We start from the raw sequence: 21,735 nt of genomic DNA, 5'->3' as shown, positions 1-21,735 counted from the left end.
TGCCTGGATCTCTGGCCTAAGGCGCCTCCGGGCTGGGTGTTCCAGTCTCAGCGAAATAAAATTAATAGTTAAATAATTCACAATTATCCAGTGCTTTAAACAAGACATACCTTTTAAAAAATTAATTAATTAATTAATTAATTTATATATTTACATCCCAAGTACTGTCCCCCTCCTGGTCCTCCCTCACTGAGACCCTCCCCCTTGCCCCTTTCCCTTCTCCTCTGAGAGGGTTGCCCCCATTTGCATATCCCCCCACTTTAGAGCATCCAATCTGCCAGATTAGGCACATTCTCTCCCACTGAGGTCAGACAAGACAGCCCCGTTGGAGTACAGATACCACAGTCAGGCTAAAGCTTTAGGTAGAGCCTCTGCTCCATTTGTTGGGGGAGAGTGGGCTGCATGTCTACTATTTAGTTTTAAGATAGGGACCTGTCTGAGAAACAAGATTGAGTAGTCCTCATGTTTAGGGAAGTATAAATCTTTAATTGCTCCCCAGCCACCACCACCTCCCGTCAACACACACACGTGCACACACACATACACACACACACACACACCTGTCAAATGAAAGGAGATGAAGGTTGAAGGAACATGTTAGACCTTGAAAACAGAAGAGAGCTTGACTTGGGGTGATGTACGTAGTAGGCTATGAACCCTGTATATTTAAGGAAATCATTAAGAGTGTGATTTTTTGAGGTTTGCCTCTAGATGTCTACATGAGGTGGCTGACAAGCAGGTATTGACTTTTGCTTCCTTGGTTTCATTTTCTCCAGATGACTCTTCTTACCATGCTGACCTCTGAAAAATCCTGGCCATGTCTCATAGTCCTTTCTTTCCTTTGTGGTTCCCACTAACAACAGAAATAGACTTGTTTTTTTCTAAAGAGATTGATTACATAATAAAGACGAAAAAGCAAGAAATAAAAAAAAAAAAAACTCAATGAAATCAAGAAGTCCTGCCAGACTTCTTTTAAGCATCTTTCATATCATTGTCACCAGTCAAGCTATCCCTACCACTTAATTTTCCCTTCCCCATAGTTGACAATGATTGCCTCTTAAAATCCAATTTGAGCCATCCCACTACCACTGTGCTTAACTCTTTCAAGTCATCATTTGTACAAGAATGGATTGCCCTTCACTGTACTGGCTTTTTCCAAAAGCCTTCTTAGAATAATTTCACTTGAAAGGTGAAGAGGCAACTGGGGCTTCAAACTTCCAGTTTCTGATGACAGCATATACAGATCACTTTAAGGAAAAATGCCAGTGAGTGGGACAATAGTTCTTACCCTAATTTAACTTAAAGAGTCAACCTATTTATTAACTAGTATTTTTCATAAAAGTTTGTTACAGTTTTTATGGCAATATATTAATCATATAATAGTGGATCTTCTTATGACAATTTGATAGGTATGTATAATGCATTTTGATTATATCACCCTTCAGTACCCTTTCTTTTTCATCTTCCACTTTCTCAGTGCCCTTCTTCTGAACTATTAATCATTCATTCATTTTTTTTCTGTTTTATTTGTTTGGTGTTGTAACAAGCTCACAAGACCTGACCCTTCCCTGTATAAGATTATTTTGAAGAACTTGAACTGATTTCAAAAGAAAATGGAATGATAAGAAATGTTTTAAGGAATTAAACCCTGAAAAAATGTTGCTCATAAAAAATGCCAAATAAGTTGTACTTTTGCTACATTTTCTCATTATCCAATTTTAAAATTTCATATTATTTATTTTATGTGCATTTGTGTATGTGTTCCATGTGCCTGTGAAAGAAGAGGGAGTCTGATCTGGAAGTAGAATTAAGGAAGGTTGTGACTATGTGGGTTCTGAGTATCAAATATAAGTCCTCTGTAAGAACAATTGCTCTTAACTATTGAGCCATCTGTCCAGCCCAACATCATTATTAAGTATCTGAAAAGTTTGTTGACAACGAAACTTGTATAGGGTTATATCAGCATTTCAGATATTATCAAAGAGCCTTCCTTGCTTTTGAATGACACCGTTTTTAATACCTTACAGAATGTCCAGAGCATACTTAAATGCATGTACATATAATATATATAATATAACATATAAGAGTATAAGAATATATATAATTTGAGAAACCCATGTGTAGCACATTCCCCCATTTTGTGAAGAATTTGAAATAAATAAATGGTTTATTTGGTGCCATAAAACTAGTTATCAAGTTTCAGTCTATCATTTATTGATTTCTCTTACTGAACTTCAAGTAAGGTTCCTAATGGGCTGATAGATCATATTTTTTAATACACACCCACACACCTGCATTCAGCTGCTAAACTACACATTGAGAGCATGACAAGTGACTGGCAAATAATAGCTCTATGGTTTGTATGTTGAAGAAACTAGAGCATTAGTCATATGCATTGGCTTATGCATATGTTGTATGTTTATGCGTTTTTCACCTATAAAACAGAATTTCTGTTTTGCTATGTATATCTTTCTTCCATTTCCACTGCAATTTGTGTGCTTTTTATGTTTTTGTTAGGAATCCATGGTCTTTGATTCATGATGTTTATTGGAAATCACTGTGGGCTGCTTTGACTCAAGGATAATTTGATTTTGGGAACCACTGTTTGACACCATTCAGGAAAATGTTACACTGTACAGGGTATTGTACTTGTCACAATGATAATGAAGGGAAGGCAGTGACAGGAAAGCTAATAACATGGTAGCCTGGCTATTAACATTGAACCTTTAGTATTTTTGCCTGTCGTCTTTTGTTGATATGACTATCCTCCCTAAAAGTTAAGCATGTGACCAAATTGATGAGTTTTATTTGGCAGGAACAAAAACTATTACCAGATAAAGAAGGTCATCAGAGTAAATTGATATAGACAGCCTGTGCTTTCCAGAATACTGTTTCTGTACTCTGAGGTTAGGTATCTGTGGTTGAAAACACAGTTTTGTTAGGGAGCAAGATTAAAATGCATTGAAATGAAATGCTCACACTGACTACATCAGCTGTAATGGGGCTTATCTGATGTTGTGACTCAGCCTCTGTAAATCTGATTGTGTATGTGCTCTGTTTTGTACAGAGAACCATCATTCAAGACCTGTGAGAAGGTACAAGAGAAAAATGGGAAGGGGTAAGTCTTTCTTCCCTTTTAAAATTATTTAGATTCTCTTAATATAATGTAACAGAGAAATTGAGTCTAGAACTATGTTTGTAGATGCTTAAATTGTGTTTTTACTTGGTGATAGAAAAATTTGTCTGATTCAATACTGTGTAGATAAAGACCAATACTCATTGGTTCTTTTTTATTTTTATTTATTTATTTTTATTTATTTATTTATTTATTTATTTGGGTTTTTCGAGACAGGGTTTCTCTGTGTATCCCTGGTTGTCCTGGAACTCACTCTGTAGACCAGGCTGGCCTTGAACTCAGAAATCCGCCTGCCTCTGCCTCCCAAGTTTGGGACTAAAGGTGTGTGCCACCACCGCCCTGCTTTATTTTTTTTTTTATTAATCATTTTATTTGTTTACATTTCAATGATATCCTCCTTTCTGGTTACCCCTCCACAACTCCTCTTACCTTCTTCCCCTTCTCCCCCTTCCTCTTTTCCTCTATGAGGTTGTTCCTCCACCCATTCACCTACTCCCACCTCACCCCTCTAGCCTCCCTCCTTTCCCATTGATGTCAGATAAGGCTACATATATGGCTGGAGCCATGGTCTCTGCATGTACACTCTTTGGTTGTGGTTTAGTCTCTGGGAGCTTTTGCGTGGTCCACTTAGTTGATATTGTTCATATAGGGTTGAAATCCCCTTATCTCCTTCAGTCCTTCCCCTAGGTCTTCCATTGGGGTCCCCAGGCTCAGGCCTATGGTTCTTTTATTTATTCTGATTTTTGGTTTTGGTGGTGGTGGTGGTTGTGGAGGTGCCACAGGCATCAGAGGTGGTGGTGGAAGTGCTGGTGGTAGTGATTTTGGAGATGTGGTGTGTGTGTGTGTGTGTAATAGTTCAAATTTGATATAATGTAAATCTGCTCAAATTTCAACTTCTTTATAACTTCTTTATAACTCCTGCCAAAATTACCTATATGCCTTGATCGTATATAAGTTTTGTTAGTAGTAACACAAATAGGTTGGCTCAGTCTTTAAGAACTGTTCTTTCAGAGCACCTGGTTTTGGTTCTGTGTATCTATATCAGGCACCTTACAACTGACTTTAACTCTAGTTTTAGGTGTTCCAACACACTGTGGCCTCTGTAGGCATGTATGTATACATTGTACACACAAATTCATTCAGGTACACATGTATTAATATACATAAAAATAAATTATAAAATATTTTTTTAAATGTAAAAAAGAAATATAGTAATACAAATGGAAAGGTCCTATTATGCAGCCAGTGTATTTAATATTGTTTAAAATGGGAACAATTACATGAATTCTTTGTGCTTATTTATGTTTTTTCATAAGGGTATTATGGAACTTGGACAATAGAAATATTTAAGTTCATTTCATTACTGATATGGGCCATCTGTCACAATGACTTTATAAATATAATTCATATAAATTATAAAAGCATCATACTACAAAGGATATTAAGGGGAAATACTGTGTTGAGTACTATATTAAAAGTTATATGAACCTTGAGTTTAAAGGCCTGAATTCAAACTCTATGGCCACTACTTCAGCTAAATCTCAAAGCTCTCCTAAATGGAGTTTTTTTGTCATCTTTGAGGTAGAATTAATGCATCCTGTACTTTTGCCTTCAGGAGGATGTGGTTAGCATAATGTGATTAATATATGTGAGTTTTTAGAGCTATAATGTCTAATAGCATAGAACAGTGGTATCAGCTTTTTGATACCTTTATTGAATAAGTGTATCTTTATTTGTCCTTTTAATGGTCAAAATAAAGTTATTTGTTCAGATTCTTTAAAAAGCAGCAGAGTTTAGGGTGGGGATCTGAAACTCACTAAGAGCTCTGCCTTAAGTTGCTTGCCTCACCATCATATATGTTTACAGGCAGCCTCTACATCACAGCTCACTCATAGGAATTCTTCTTGCACTTTGTTACTCTTTTGTGCTCCTGAACTTCCTTTGGAAGCTGATTTGTTTTAGAGATCCAGGTTCTTTCCAAACATTCTCCAACCACTTACAATTTTTTTTACTTGAGTAATACTTTTAAATACAATAAGACACATTTTAGGATTAATTCATACTTGCTATATCCTAAAGTCAGCTGCCAGTTGAAGCTTCCAGAGTGTCTCATTGCTTGGTCTCCACTTAATCCAGAAAGCTATTGAAGATTTGGAGAATTCTCTAGCTGTTGGCGTCTATTATCACCTATTATCATATGGAAAAGAGCTGCATGAAGTCAAAGGACCTATTTTTTCTTGTTTCTTTTTTTATTTTCAGACTGATTATCAGTCACCAAAAAAGGGGCCTCCTTTAAAAGATGCTAGAGCAAATAGTGATTCAAGCTCAGGCAAATAATATAACAGAGCATAGTAATGTAATGTAATCTGCAAAGATGGGCATATTTCCAACCTTGAGATTAAAAAAAGGAAGTGCGTCACATAATACTGTTTTTACAAACACAGGAAGCTTGTGATAGCTGTTATTTTTTTGTTGGTGGTGACCACCATGAAAATATTCTTGCAAATGTCAAAGAGACACCATTCATTATTTGTCAAGCTTTGTTTAGGTTTGCATGGCTATACTGGTTAACTACTGATACTTTTAGTGGAAAAAAAACAAAATGTTACTGTGTGTGCTCATGACATTCTTTTTTGGTGTTGTATAAAGAATTGTGCTGCATTTGGTAAACATTCTCACAAATAACTCAATATGTTATACAAGATACAACTGGAAAGATGGCACCAGGCTTGTATAAAATAGTTAAAAGTAATTTATTTTACTATTCTCTAATAAGGACGAATTGATACTTCATAACTATATGAAACTTTTATTCATGAGACAGGAAAGATCATAAAGTTTAAATCATAGAAAAAAAAAAGGAACAAGGACTACGTAGGTTAGTTGGCAGAGTCCATACTTAGCATATACAAAGCCCTGGCACTGTATATTTAATCCCCAGCACTGCATATACAGTTGGTATTCCTAGTCCTTGGGAGGTGAAGGCTATGAAACCAGGAATTCAGATCAACTTTGAATATATAACAAGTCTGAAGCCACCCTGTAATTCATGAAACCCCATCACAATGCAATGAGAGGGCAGGTAAAGAAAAGACATGTATATTTTGTTTCTTATTTGACTATAGTCAGTGTTTACTGTGTGTAGTATTGAAAACACTTTTACTATTTATGAATTAGTTAATCATGGTTTACTATTTAGGACTCAATAACTTGTAGTTACTTTTATATTAATAAGTATTTGCAGTACTTTGTAATTTATGGATGTTTCCTTTGACATCCATCTTACTTATCTTGAGTTATAAGAAAATCTTTACTACAAAATAAGGATACTCATTTCCATTTATATACTTATATATACTCTGAAACTAATTTAGAAAAAAAATCATTTGTAGTGAATAGCCTATAAATAGTTTTTACATTAGAAAGCCAAGGTGCAAAACCAAGTCTTATGTCATTGCAAGTTTTCATTTCTTCTGATAAACTCTGAATATCATAATAATCTGGAGAGGGTAGTCGTATAGGCATGGAGTAGGACTTTGTTGTGGCTTTAAAGTCTGAGGGTCTCCAGACTTTATAACTCTCTAACTGTACTGATTTGCTGAAAATAACTTCTAAAAAGTCCTAAAAAGTTTCTTGCTGCTGGCTTAGGTGATTGACAACTGTAACCTAACAGTTGGAGAGTAAGTAATGTACCTTATTGACAGTGTCTTTGCCTTACAGAAGCTTTGCAACTTTATGAGGTCCCATTTGTTAATGATTCTTGATGTTACAGCACAAGCCATTGGTGTTCTGTTCAGGAATTTTTCCCCTGTGTTCATATGTTCGAGGCTTTTTCCCACTTTCTCTATAAGTTTCAGTGTATCTGGTTTTATGTGGAGATACTTGATCCACTTGGACTTGAGCTTTGTACAAGGAGAAAGGAATGGATCGATTTGCATTCTTCTACATGCTAACCACCAGTTGATCCAGCACCATTTGTTGAAAATGCTGTCTTTTTTGCACTGGATGGTTTTCGTTCTTTTGTCAAAGATTAAGTGTCCATAGGTGTGTGGGTTCATTTCTGGGTCTTCAATTCTATTCCATTGATCTACCTGCCTGTCATTGTACCAGTAGCATGCAGTTTTTATCACAATTCTCTGTAGTACAGATTGAGGTCAGGGATGGAGATTCCACCAGAAGTTCAATAGTTTTCGCTATCCTAGGTTATTTGTTATTCCAGATGAATTTGCAAATTGCTCTTTCTAAGTCTGTGAAGAATTGAGTTGGGATTTTGATGGGGATTGCAGTGAATCTGTAGATTGCTTTCAGCAAGATGGCCATTTTTACTGTATTAATCCTGCCAATCCAAGAGCATGGGAGATCTTTGCATCTTCTTAGCTCTTCTTTGACTTCTGTCTTTAGAGACTAGAAGTTTTTGTCAAACAGATCTTTTACTTGCTTAGTTAGAGTCATACCAAGGTATTGCATATTATTTGTGACTATTATGAAGGGTGTTGTTTCCCTAATTTCTCTCTCAGCCTGTTTACACTTTTTGGACAGGAAGGCCACTGATTTGCTTGAGTTAATTTTGTATCCAGCTACTTTGCTGAAGTTGTTTATCATGTTTAGAAGTTCTCTGGTGGAATTTTTGGGGTCAGTTAAGTATACTATCATATCATCAGCAAATAGTGATAATTTGACTTTTTCCTTTCCAATTGGTATCCCTTTGATCTCCTTTTGTTGCCTAATTGCTCTGGCTAGGACTTCACAACTACTATATTGAATGGGTAGGGAGAGAGTGGGCAGCCTTGTCTAGTCCCTGATTTTAGTGGGATTGCTTCAAGTTTCTCTCCATTTAGTTTGATGTTGGCACTGGTTTGCTATATATTGCTTTTTACTGTGTTTAGGTATGGACCTTCAATTCCTGATCTTTGCAAGACTTTTATCATGAAGGGGGTGTTGGATTTTGTCAGATGCTTTCTCAGCATCTCATGAGATGATCTTATGGTTTTCTTTTTCTTTGAGTTTGTTTATATAGTGGATTACATAATGTAACTTTTGTTCTATCTCAAAAGGAACTGCACAGCTCTAACTTTCAGCCTGCTAGTCAGAAGGTGCTGTAAGAAAAAGGGACACTTGGAAAAGTGATTATAGTGTTATTGCTAAGTTGTAAAAGGTTTCCTATTAAAGCTATCTTAGAAAAACAGGGAAAGCAGAAAGATTCTAATTAAGTATGGCAAGGGAAAAAAAAACCCACCTCTTTTTCTCTTTGTCCTCAGTACTTATACATCTTTCAGAATACATGATCACATGTTAAAAAGTTCATTACAATTTCACACAAAAATAAAATCATAAGTTGAAATAGAAGTTTACAACAGAGAATGTTTATATGCATATCCATTGGGATAAGCATCCAATCACCTCTCAGAGCTCCACAGGTTCATTGAAAGTTGAAAACGATAAGTAAGTTATTAGTGAAGTTTTGTATAGATAAACCCAGTCAGTATTCTATTTTCTGCCCTAGCACCATTGTTAGTTCCCTTTTTATGACCTTTGTTTAATTGTTTTACAACCTATTGGAATGTGCTCTGAGTAGAAGTCTAGTTACTAAGAGGCAAATTACTGATGCCACATGGGAAACTGACAGAGTTCTCATCGCAGTTTTGACTATCAGAAAAGGACCTAATAGCAGTCTCACTATAAAAGAGATTAATAATCACAGATATAATTTTAGGAATTCTTATAGGATCAGCATAAAGACTTAAGAAGTCATCTGTTTGTCTATATAGCATCACTACAAGACAGTAATATATCTTCGTAGATTTGCAGAGATCTGCACAAAGGGGGTGGGCTAATACCTAGTGATTGTTATATATGTTTAATAGTAACAGGAAAAGCATATTAGTAGCAAGAATTTTTTCTAAAATGAATTTTCCTGGGCCATGCTTATAGGAGCGAATCTGTTGCAGATTATATTATAATCCGAAGCAAACCTTCTCAGGAAGATCACCTGCTAGTTATTAGTTTGTCTATTATGGCTCCTGACATAATATATGAAGTTGATTACATCATAAGAGCCCTCTGTTGCTGAGAAAAGTATGGTATGATTATTATTAATTTTTGAGATTTATAGTGGCATTCTAATATTATGGGGGAATAGATAGGTTATTCCAAGTGAAATAGCTCAGTGTCCACTAACACTTCTAGTGACAGATAAAGCACACATGTATTTCAGCAAAGTGCCACAAATATAAAAGTATAAAAACCCTGTAATCAACAATGATCTCTGCGTGCAGTAATTAAAAAGTCAGCACCACAGTTTAGCAAAGATCATAGTAGATGGATGTCAAGACAGCTCAATTCACAAGGTTTGCTCTGAATGTTCCACAAGGGAAGGTGCGTAAAAGAAGTCACTCAGCACTGTTTACTTGCCCTATGTGAAAGTTTCCCTTTTTGACTAAAGACCTTTTATCTTTGTGCTTTTCTTGAAACAAAAAATACAATGTGTCATACAACCCAGAATTTTATGACATGAAATAATGAGATGCTGGTTTGAAAATGAACAATGTATGACTATATGTAAATGTCTAATAAAAGTTAGCATTTTCATAAAGAAGTGAATGGGAAGACTTTACATTTTTAGATACAAATTAAGGTTTATTTTTAATATTCTTCCCCTGAATAATTAGTACATTTCTAAAATACAATCATTTTTTTAAAAAGACATTATTCTTTTTTTCTTCAAAAATCAGTTTTAATAACTGAAATTCTTTTTTTTCTTTTTTAAAGTTTTATTGCATTATAATGAGAAAAGTTACATGATTTCTTTTTTTTAACATTTAAAAACCTATTTTAATTAAATAGAATTGAATCACATTCTTGTTCCCCTTTTATACCACTGCTCCTCCCATAGACCCCCCTTCAATACCTACAATATCTTTTTTGTCATATTCCTTAAAATTTATAAAATATTGTAACAATAAAAATAAGTATTATAAAAGTTGTTTGATATAAAACAACAATCAATTTAGCAATCTTATGCAGATGCTCGAAAAGACATTATTCTTAATAATGTCTTTATCCACAAAACAGATATTTTTATTGTGACTTTTTTTATAATTTGCATTCTGATTTTTAAAAATATATCTATCCATATGATTGTTTTCTGTGATAAAGCTTATTGCATTTATAAATGCTTTTGCAAAAATTTGTGTTATCTACTTGTTACTCATGGCTAATTTCCTTGTTTTTACCTTATGAGCAGAGGTGCTGAGGAAGCTTTCACCATGCTGTTTTAATAATAGTACACTATCCTTTACAAGATAGGAACTATGGCCATGCATCTTTAAACACATTACTTTTTTGTTTTTCTGTACATAAACTAACATACTTGGAATAGCAAGCAAGTATTATTTGGGAATAATAATGAAACAAAAGTGTGAAGGTACTTTAACTTTTCTCTCCTTTGCCTTTTCCAGTATTGATATTTTAGAACTCATTCAAATGCTCAGGCAAGAAACAGAATTTAAAGTTTAAAAGAGTGTCTTAGATCTATAAAATCTGAGTCTTAAGTAATTTTCTATTTTTATGTTCCATACATAATGGTACCTCACTTTTCTGCTATGGCTGAATATAGAATAGTGATGTCAACTGTGACATTCCTTGTGCTGGGCATGATGGCAGAACCCTGTAAACCAGATATTCAGAAGGTAGAGGGGAAAAAGATTAGGCGCTCAAGGTCATCTTCACAGTTGAAGGTCAGCTTTTGCCCTATGTGAAAACCTGTTCAAAAAACAAAAGAAACAAAAGAAAAGCAAATAAAACCCTCTGATGATGATAATAGCAGTAATTAAAAACTCCTGAAAAAGAACTTTAAAAATAATTAAAAGAACCACTGTACAAAAGTTTCAAAAAGGATTTTAATTAAAAGAAGAAAAACTGACTTAGAAAATGGGCCTCAGGATTCAGCAAATGTTCATAGCTCATAGGTTCTATTGTTGCTATTTAAAGGTTATTTTTCACTCTCTCTTGCTCTCTTGCTCTTGCTCCCACTCTTTACCCCCTCTCTCTCCCCATTCCCCTCCCACCTCTCCAAAAAATAAAAAATAAAGAAAAAAGGTTATTTTTCTCAACTATACAAGAAAGGGTTTGTTAAAATGAAACAAAACCAAAACCAATTAATGTATTCTGGTCTTTTTTTGATTGTGAGTTTTTAATGGCTAAGTCATCTTTCCAGCCAGTATTCTGATCTCTTAAGGTGTAGTAATATGATGTAAAAATAGTAACCTCAGAAAATAAAATACTTTCTTAAAAAAATAACAACAAAGCACTGCTGGTCCTGTATACTAAGTCTTGATAAATTGGGAACATGTTCATGTTCATCGGGGTAAAAAACACAAGCACATGCCAGGAGTTATGCAGCATGATGCTATGAGGAAAGATGGTTTACAGTGAATGTAGCACATCTCAATTCTTTGCAATTCTAAATGTCAAGTTTGGCATAAAACTCCATATTTTCAAACATTTGAAAAACATTTGAATCTTCAGATTGACAAGTTTTGTAAAGTGACAGTTACATAACGTTTTATTTGGGAGCTCCCTGGTTTGTATAGTTCAAGTAAGAGCATTTATTTAAAGTCAATTATTTCATACTTTGCCTTTTAGATTTGAGAGTCTCTTTATTATGGTGACATTAATGTTGCTGCAGTTTAGATAAGTCACTAGCTTATTGTAAGTACTTATCTTCCTAATTTTATCACAGTAATACAAATCAGCTTGGTGCTGACAGCTACCATTATTTCTTCCTGTGTTTTTCACTAGGAAGAAAGGGCTGTTTAATAGATATGCTACTTCTTAAAACCCATTAAAGAGAGCTCTTGTCATTGATGCAGCCTTTTTTGCCTTTTGTGTAGATTTGAGAATCTAACAGTTAATGTATAAGTTGTATTTCTGAATTACTTTTTATTATGTAAATTTATCTTTTGACAAGTTTGCACATGTACACAATGCATAGGGACCACTCTTAACCACCCACTTCCTCACTGCTTCTGTTAACTCACATCCTGCCTGTGAATCTCAGGCTGATGTTTGTATCGATTCATTTTGTTTTGTGACCCACTGAGATTAACCAGGGCATCTGTGTGATCATGGATTTGGAGCTGATGGCTGGAGTTTGGTGGATTCAGCAATAGGTATACAACTAGAGATAGTGGTTCTCCTTTCCTAGAACCTTTTGGTAGCCAATAAGTGGGAGGGAAGGAGTAGGGCCGCATGATCCTCCCTCCCTTTTCCTTCAGTGTTGGCTACCAGCACCAACGTTAAGAAGTGGGTTACCTGGAAATATGGAGTTAGAAAGAAGAGCAGTAGCAAGAGAGAGAGTTAGGGATAGGATAGAGTGGCCACAGAAATACCTACCCATGTGGAAGGGTAAAAATTAAACAGGAGACTTTACTGCTCAGCCATCTTGGTTCTTTAATAATAATCTTCTTTGTTCCCCCAATAGATATATTACCTGGGGCAAAAACCACTCCCCCCAAAATACGTCAGTGTGACAGTCCAATCAGCGACTTCCTTGTTTCTCTGTGGGGGTGGAGCTTTCGAGTGTAACTGGAACCAGGTTGGAGGCGTGACAAATAGCAGGAGATGGGCAGAGAGGTGTGGCTATCAGAGGCAGGTCTCAAACCAGGAGGGTCCCGGGCGCTTGGCACTGTTTCGGTTTCGATACTGTCTGGGCTGTGGGGAGGGAGTCCACACTTCAGTGATTGTTTAAAACACTGATCTTTTGAGGGCCTGTGTCAGTTGTGACTTACTGATTAGAATGGTTGTATTAAGTCCAGAGAATGATATTCACAGCTCTGCACTATACATTCTGCCAAATTCCTTCTTGCACAGTATTTTGTTAGCCGTAGAAGGGGTTGTTTAAGGCTGGAATCCACAACTGTTACTTATTTTCTATATTTTGGGCTGCCATGAAGCTCTGCATTTCCGAGCATTCATAGTCAGGAAAGGCTGCTTTTATTAAGACTAGGAGTAGGTTTTGTATGAGCATAGCTATTTAATAATATATGAGTTTTTAATCGTTTCTTAATCTCAAAATAATTGACCTTTTTAAATTGAGTCAAAAGTGACACAATATAGGTGTGGGCATTTTAAAGTATGTAGGTCAGTGGTATTTATTACATCTATAGTACTGTGTAGCTATCTATTTCTAAACCATTTTCAGCGATCACAAAGGAGACCCCACACTCAGTAATCTGTACCATTGTGTTTCCTCCACCTTGAAAGTCCTGGACATTTTTATTCTGTGTTCTGTCTCTACAGAGTCAGCTAGTCTAGATATTTCATATAAATGGAATCAGGTAGTGTATGACCTAAAGTTCCCTAATTGTATATATTGTAGAGCAGCAGTTCTCAATGTGTAGTTTGTGACCCCTTTCCGGTTACAAAGCCCTTTCACAGGGGTTGGCTAAGACAGTCAGAAAATACAGTTATTTACACTATGATTCATAGCAGTAGCAAAATTACAGTTATAAAGTAGCACTAAAAATAATTTTATGGTTTAGGGTAACTACACGAGACACTCTGAAACGGTCACAGCATTAAGAAGATTGAGAACCACTGATTCATAGATTTATTGGACATCTGTATACTTACTTATCTTTGCAGAGGTATTGTTAAGGTCTTGTCACATTTGTTAATCCATCTGTTTGTTTTTTTATTCTTGATTTTCAAGACTTGTTTATCGATTTAATGAAATGATTTCTTTTTCTTTTGGAATATTTGACTCAAGGTCAGAGTATGTAGCCAGGACTAACCTTGAACTTAACAGTCCCCCTGCTTTTTTTTTTTATTATTGAACTGTCTTTTAGCACATGTAATTTGTAAAACTTTACCCAGCCTTTGGTTTCTCTTTCATCCTTATGATATGATTGTGTTTCTTATGAGTTTCTTATGAGTTTCTTATGTGTTTCTTATGAGAAAGCAGTAGATGGTTCTCGAATTGAGACATGTTCTAACCCTATAATCAAACATCTTTGTTTTTGCTTTAGTCACTTATCCTGTACATTTCCATTTCCTAGTCAGTTAAATGAAGGGATTGAGATGGATCAGTGCTTTCTATTATACTCAGTGAAGAATTACATTTATTTTTCTTTTTTTATTAAATTAATTTACTTTTTACACTCCGTATTCCATTCCCTGCCCCCACTCCCTGATTCCACCCTCTGACTGCTCTACATCCCACACCTCCTTCCCACTCCCACCCCCCAGTCTCCATATAGATACTCCTACTCCACACCCCACATGACCTGGGGCCTCCAGTCTCTTGAGGGTTAGGTGCATCATCACTGAATGAACACAGACCTGGCAGTCCTCTACTGTATGTGTGTTGGGAGCCTCATATCAGCTAGTGTATACAGTCTGTTTGGTGGTCCAGTGTCTGAGAAATCTCGCAGGTCCAGATTAATTGAGACTGCTGGTCCTCCTACAGGATCGCCCTTTCTCCTCAGCTTCTTTCTCAGCCTTTCCCTAATTCAGCTAACAGGGGTCAGCTGCTTCTGTCCATTGGTTGGGTGCAAATATCTGCTGCTTGTTGGGTCTTAGAAATCTAGACTGTAGCTGTCACATAAAATACATATTAGACTGTCTATGTTGATAGATAATAAAATAATCACTAGCATAAATTTACATGTTCAGAACTGTGGCTCAGATTTAATGAGTTGTATCTGGCTGCCTTTTGCCCCATAAACTAAAGATAAGTAATTCTTCCATTTGGGACATAAAAATAATCAATGTAGATAAGACTCATAAATCAAAAATGAAGTTGTGGTGATTTGAATATGTTTGGCCCATGGAAAGTGCTATTATTAGGAGGTATAGCCTTGTCTGAATAGTTGTGGCCTTGTTGAAGTAAGCGTATCTCTGTTGGGGTGGACTTTGAAGCTCCTCCCAGTGCAGAAGAGACCTTCCTAATAGCTCTGTGAGATGGCCTGTTCCTGACTTCCTTTGAATGAAAACAGTTCCTCCAGTCCTGTGCCTGCCTGGATGCTGCCATGCCTCCTGCCTTGATGATAATGGACTGAATCTCAGAACCAGTAAGCCAGGCCCAATTAAATGTTGTCCTCTATAAGAGATGCCTTGGTCATGGTTTGTCTTTACAGCAATGGAAATCCTAAGACAGAAGTTTTACTGTGGTTGTCCCGGTAAGCACTAACAGTACTTACACCTTAATATAATTGAGATATTAATTACAGGAGAAATAGCCATCATGGGATATTCCTGTTTTGATGACTCCACTATGTATTTAATTATGCCCAATTAGACCAGTACTCTTTTACATTTGATTTCCTTACATTGTCCCTGGTGTAGAAATACAATGTGTAGAAATATAATGTAGAAATACAATGCCATACTTTAAATCAATTGATGTAATTGCTAAAAAATTAACAGAATTGTTAGTGGTAGGTAGCATCATCTGTCATTTCATGAGGAATTGTTTTTGTAAGAAGTTACATATTTTAACACTCCTTCAAAGAAAAGTCAACTATTTACCTTCCTTTGTGGGAGACTATTTTAGATAATTTCTTCGTATCTCATTTTTCTTTATACAGCATAAAATCTTTAGACAAGAGACCTCTGAATATAAGAGCTATAATTTAGCTTTTACTAAAACCTTATCAAAGTAGTTAGTGTCACTGCAAAGAACCATGTTTACTTTGCTTTTAAAGAATTATCAACTCTATAGCTATCCACTACCTCTTTTGTCTTCTCTGTTATACAAATCCATTCCTTGCAACATTCTCCAGACTTATTCCAAGAAATTTGCCTGTCATCTGGAATCTTATTTTATGCCTCTTATATTCCAATGCTAATTTTGAAGTCTTGTAGTCATCATACTCATCATGTCCTTGGGAACCAGGTTTGACACATTAAAGCATTTAATAACAATTATTTCTTCTCTGTAAATCTTTAGACTTTACAGGCTCAGGTGCTCCATTACACAACTGCAAGTTAGTTTTTAAATCCCTGAACTCTTGAATGTATTTATGACAACCTGATTGGGTATAGCCTTACTAGAAATTTTGAATTATAAATGCAGCAGTCACATAGCACCAACCTGTAGTTTTCATAAATAGGTTGTTGTTTTAAAATATTGAAAACTATTTTGTTTTCCTACATTCCTAAATAAAACAACATGGCCTAAGAAGCCTTTTATTTATGCAATAAACATTTTTATTTATCTTCTATTTTCATAATTTTATTATTTTAATAAGCTTTGTTTTCCTAAGGATAACTATTTCCATTGGTCTGGTAAGAAGTACCTGTTTAATACCCATGTCAGCATAAAAAAAAAAAACTTTAAGGCATTATATTGTTTGCAGATACAATGAAGTAGCAATATTACTCTGGTTTATGAGAAAGAAAATGTGGGATTATGAGAGTGACACTTTATAAGATCATTCAAGACAGGGTCTCTCAGCATAGTCTTGACTGTCCTGGAACTTGCTATGTAGACTAGGCTAGTCTCTAACTCAGAAATCTGCTTGCTTCTGTCTCCCAAGGGCTGGGAATTAAAGACATGCACCACCAAACCTGGCTCACAACACCATGCCTGGATAATTTATAAAATTAAAAAAAATCTTTTAAGCATAGAATTAGATAGGGATGATATTTTGTTAACTTTTCTTCTGTGTCTTTACATGTATTGGTTTGTGGGATGGTGAAGCTTTGGTTGATAAATAGTATGTACATATTCCCTAGGATTTGCATATTACACAGTATTCAAATTTTTCAGAATCTTTCCAGTGATGGAGATCTTTACTGTCACAACCTTAAGAAATAACGTTTAGCACTTTCACTTCAATAATTAAGAAACAAACTCTGATAAATTAAGTAACAAACACAAATGTTAGAGTCATGCAGCCAGTTTAGTACCAAAGCAGGAATAGAAATGCATATTTCTTACCTCCAAATGCAGAGCCTTTTAACCATAGCTTGGTTCTCATTCTTCCCTTTCCCTTACCTCAACAGAAGGTTGGTGAAGATGGATCTCTTAGATTTGAACACTGTATCACTAAAGGCTGCAGTCAGAAAACTTGAAACTTTTAGCAGAAACTTTGCATGTTGTCCACTCTTGTATGAGAAATTCACAATAAATAAGACATCGGAGATTTATTCCAGAAAAAAATAATCAGCTTTCTTAATAGTTTGTGGACTCCTCATAGATTTTGTTTCTTATATACTAACATTTATACAACATTATCTGGGAACAAATTTTCCATTTGAGTAACTATTATGGATTGATGATTGCTTGAAAACCTGGGCAGAAAGTGAAGCTCAGTAGTAAAGAACCTTCCTAGTATTCAGTATAGCATTGGGTTCAAGCCCTGTTGATGTGACAAATATTTAGAAAACAAGTTTTTCTAAAAAACACTTATTTTTAAGTTGAGTCTATAGCTTAGAAGCAGGGAACTGCCCTAGCATGCACAAAATTCTACACTTTTTTGGTGCAAACAGTTCTAAATTAGATCCATATACACATACTATCTTTATGAACATTATCCTGAGCATCATATGATCCTTTATTGGTTACTCATATCCACCATGATTAGAACTGTGATGGCTACTACTTTGAAACCTGTTAGTGTGAGAGGAGTTAGATCTTTTTCTCAGTAAGTCTTGAAGGGCTTTATTTTCTTTTCCCTTACAGGCAGATTAACTAGCTTTCACTTCTTGTTGCTGTCAGCATATTGGTCTAGTTCAGTTTAAATCTCTCTGCTGCACTTTTTAGTGTTAATATTCAATGTGACATTAATATCTCATAGTCTGGCGTGAGGATAGGGATAGCATAAAAGGACTCTTGATTTCTATAAAGGAATGGGACTCCACTGTAAAGTGAGTATTAAATGTATTGCAACACATTTGGATATAACCTCTCATATTTTACCTCATGAGATTGGATTTATATTACAACTTCTAAATAAACAAAATACTATTATTAATGTGCAAAATTAGAACATAAAATATTTTAGTAGCCACCTGTATTCTCTTCCTAAATTCAATAAAATATAATTAATCCAATTTTACTTTTCTTGTTACTATGCATGACTCCTAAATCTTACATACTTGTTGCATATGTGATTTTCCTTTCATAGCAGCTTCTTCTATGTAGCCTATTGTTAAAATTCCAATGATGAGTTTATCAACAGGCAACTAAAAAAATAAAAGTAAGCATATCAATTATAGTAAGGGATATTTCATTACTTTGTTACAGACACTTGGCATTTATAAAACGAGTCCTCAGTTACCTTCAAAAGAGTTTCTGAAACCTTAAAACCTGATTATATCCCCCAAATATTCATGACTCATCACAGCATACTGTAGCAAGCATACATCAATGTATAATTGAAGAGAATTCAGTGTAAAACAGCCCTGTCTGTGTTCATTCCATATTTTCACAGTACATTTTATTATCAGTTGAATAAATCTGTTGTTTTACTTATATGGAATAACAGCCTTAAGTCATATTATTACTTACTGGCCATCCAGTTTTTGCTAAACCTTGAACATTAGCAATACTTAATCTACGTATAGTGTCTCATTATAAGATTGATAATTATCATTCCAAATTTACTGAAGAACAAATGCTTAGGATTTTGCTTCTTTACAGAGTTGTTTACTGTGACACTATCTTAATTTCTACCTTGTTCACTATTTAACAACTTTGGGTCATATTTGTTACCCAAATAATTATAAGCTTCCTATAGTATAAAAATGAGTTCTTTTCTCTTTCCGTTTTAACAGTATTTTCATAGGAAGCCCGTGAAGTGTAGAGTTGCACATTAAGTCTATCTAGATAGGCCTTCCACTTTTCAACACTTCATTTGCAGAAGGGTTCCTTTCTCTGTTAATGTGGATCTTCTTGTCAGTGATACTGGCATTTGACACAGGTGTGGAGGCTGTACTTCCAGCAATTGGTAGGTTGAAGCAAGAGGATCCCAACTTTGTACTTCATTTTCCCTTGTTACCTATAGCATAATAGTAAGTAATTATCATAATGTTTCAATTTTCATGCCCCTGATAATTGCCTATTTTGTGTCACATGATTTATAAAAGCAGCAAATAAGTAGCAATGAAAATAATTTTATGGTTGTAGTCAAGATAACATGAGGAACAACAGCTGTACTAAAGGAAATCAGAGAGTTCTTATAAAACAGGAGAATGTATTTTCTCAGGGAAAAATAAAGAGAAATGTTTTATAAAGTTTGAAAGGTAGTTTTCTTTAACTGAGAAGCAGAAAGATATATGCAATAAATGTAAGTGCAAGTATGTTTTATATAGCATATAGACATTAAAATTGAGACACATCATAATTAGAAACCTACACTTATCTTTTCATTGCGTCTCTGAGTTTTTCTCATTCTTCTTTCATGTTCTCTATTGAATTATGTTCTATACTGAGTTCTTTACTAGGTGATACAAAACATAGACATTAAACCAAACATTAATAGTACATGGTTCTCCCAATGAAGAGGAACCAATACCCTTGAAGAAGAACCAATGTCATGTCAAAACTTATGAGTATGATTGATTTTTCTATCCAAATATTACTTAGATTCCATAGTAAATCTGTCTAATAAGTTGAAGTGGGTTAAACACTTAGAAGGTGTTACATTAGAAAAGGAGTTCACCAAGCAAAGGAAGTATTAGGTGAAAAATTGTGGTGACCCAAAAGTGCCAGTTTGTAGACTGATGAGATCTGGGCATTTTGTTGATTTTTATTGTTTTTTGAGACAGGGTCTCACCATATAGCTTTGGCTGGCCTGAAACTCACAGAAATCTGCCTACTTCTGCCTTTAGAATGCTGAGATCAAAGGTGTACTCCATCCTTCATGCTGATTAGATTTAGTTTGACTGAGGAAAAAGATGTATGGTGAGTGAAGTGGCCACAGAGATTACTTTATAATCTTAGCTTTCATTTCTGACCTTCTCCATTCATTTTGCAGTCATCACTCTAAAGCAATCTTAATATCTTAACCTGCCTATATGAAAGGACCTTTTCTAAGCCCTTCCCCTTTCCATTTTTCCTTTCTATCACCCCCTACTCTCTTCTGTTGGTATATCTGAGTTTTTAGTATTGTATTAATAAACCCTGAATGATTATTAAATACTTCAATTGTGGTAGTTTAAGATGAGGCACCTCCATGACAAAGAAATTTGCTAGTATCCTGCTTTCATTTCCCAGCTATTTTCGACTTGAGCCCTACCTTTGAACTCCTTTACAGTCCTTGTTTTGTCAATTCAAGATCTTGTTCACTTCTCTGTTTTCCCAGTACATCTGTTACTATCATTTCCCCCATGTCCCCAACCTGCCACTCCTTACAAAACCAATGCAGATAATTTTCATGGGTCCCTCTCCCAGCTCCAAAGCATACACACCTAGTAGGAAAATATGCCTGTCTTCTGACCACCAATAGAACGCATTGTGTTAAGTCTTTTTGTAGAATTCTTTGTGTATTTCTTTAATCTTTGTCCTAGAGAGCAGAGGTCAGTTGGCTCCTCATCTGGAATTGTCACATTCTCCTTGTACATAGTTTTGTCCAGTAATTATACCCCAAGACAAAGAATGTTGTTCACTTTAAAATGTAAATCTTTAATACTTCCTCCTTCAGTGAAATCAGACCCAAGATAATAAAACCAATGAGATAACTGTAGTAGAGAGCTTTTCAACTTCAGGCTGTCTTCTCTACTGATTTTTGGCAATGTTACAGATATGATTTTACATGGCTGAAGAGTATTTGCTGTTTAAATGCTTAAAATAATCAATTTTTACTAACCTGTTCATTAAATTCAACACATTTATATGCTGGTATTTATTGTATATTTTGGCTTAACTCAGTAATTTGGACAAATCTTAAAAGCTCTCTTATTTCATTTATTTTTATTTGTTCCTTTTGAAGGAACAAGCTTATTTTGAAATAATGAAAAGTTGTTTTTCTCAATAAATTAATATTTTTTGAGTATTTGGATATTAGTTTTAGATATGAAATCTTTTTTAAGTTGGAATTTTTCTTGCTGAATCTGATAAAAGCACTTGTATTTGCTTGTTTGTTTCCTTTAGAGAGAAAACTGGTTATCTTTAAATAGCATCTTAAGGAATTCATAAAGCTCATTTGTATTCTATATACTGGTACTATCAGGTGATCCATGACTAAGTTATGTATATGATTTCTGTCAGCTTTGATTAAACTCAGAAAACTTAAGGAGAAAGGCAGAAAGACATAATCAGCTCAAGTTTCTAATATCACTGCTTTGGTTTGATTTATTTTTTAAACTAAAGATTGAACACACAGTCTTACATATGGAAAGCATTAACATCTCTTAGCCACTAGGTTTGAATTTTAAATTCCTAATGCAACTCTATGTAGTTAGGAAATGTCCCAAAGCAAGCCTTGCAGCCTGAATATTTCTAGTGTTTGGCCTGCACTAGTTCAAGCCAGATAGAATCTGAGCTTTGAGAGGGGGAAGTACACATCCCTAAACAATAAGATAGCTACAATTGACATCACTCACAAAGGAAAAATTCTCAAATGTGGCCTCATTGGAATATTAACCACTCCTAA

At 35.0% G+C, this 21,735-nt stretch overlaps 1 protein-coding gene across 4 annotated transcripts in view; it reads left to right on the top strand.

Annotated features, from left to right (window-relative positions):
- LOC116086580 (transmembrane gamma-carboxyglutamic acid protein 1-like) overlaps positions 1 to 21,735 on the top strand; it is a 92,931-nt gene that overhangs the window by 56,955 nt on the left and 14,241 nt on the right. For all 4 annotated transcript variants that reach the window (XM_031364796.1, XM_031364801.1, XM_031364790.1 and 1 more), the window contains one exon: positions 3,068 to 3,118. In XM_031364796.1, the coding sequence (XP_031220656.1) occupies positions 3,068 to 3,118 (51 nt within the window). The remainder of the gene's footprint in view (positions 1 to 3,067; positions 3,119 to 21,735) is intronic.

This window comes from Mastomys coucha, chromosome X (genome assembly GCF_008632895.1).
Source record: "Mastomys coucha isolate ucsf_1 chromosome X, UCSF_Mcou_1, whole genome shotgun sequence".
Taxonomy (NCBI): domain Eukaryota; kingdom Metazoa; phylum Chordata; class Mammalia; order Rodentia; family Muridae; genus Mastomys; species Mastomys coucha.
Note: the sequence above shows the minus strand (reverse complement) of the source record. Positions and strands in the feature narration are given on the sequence as shown.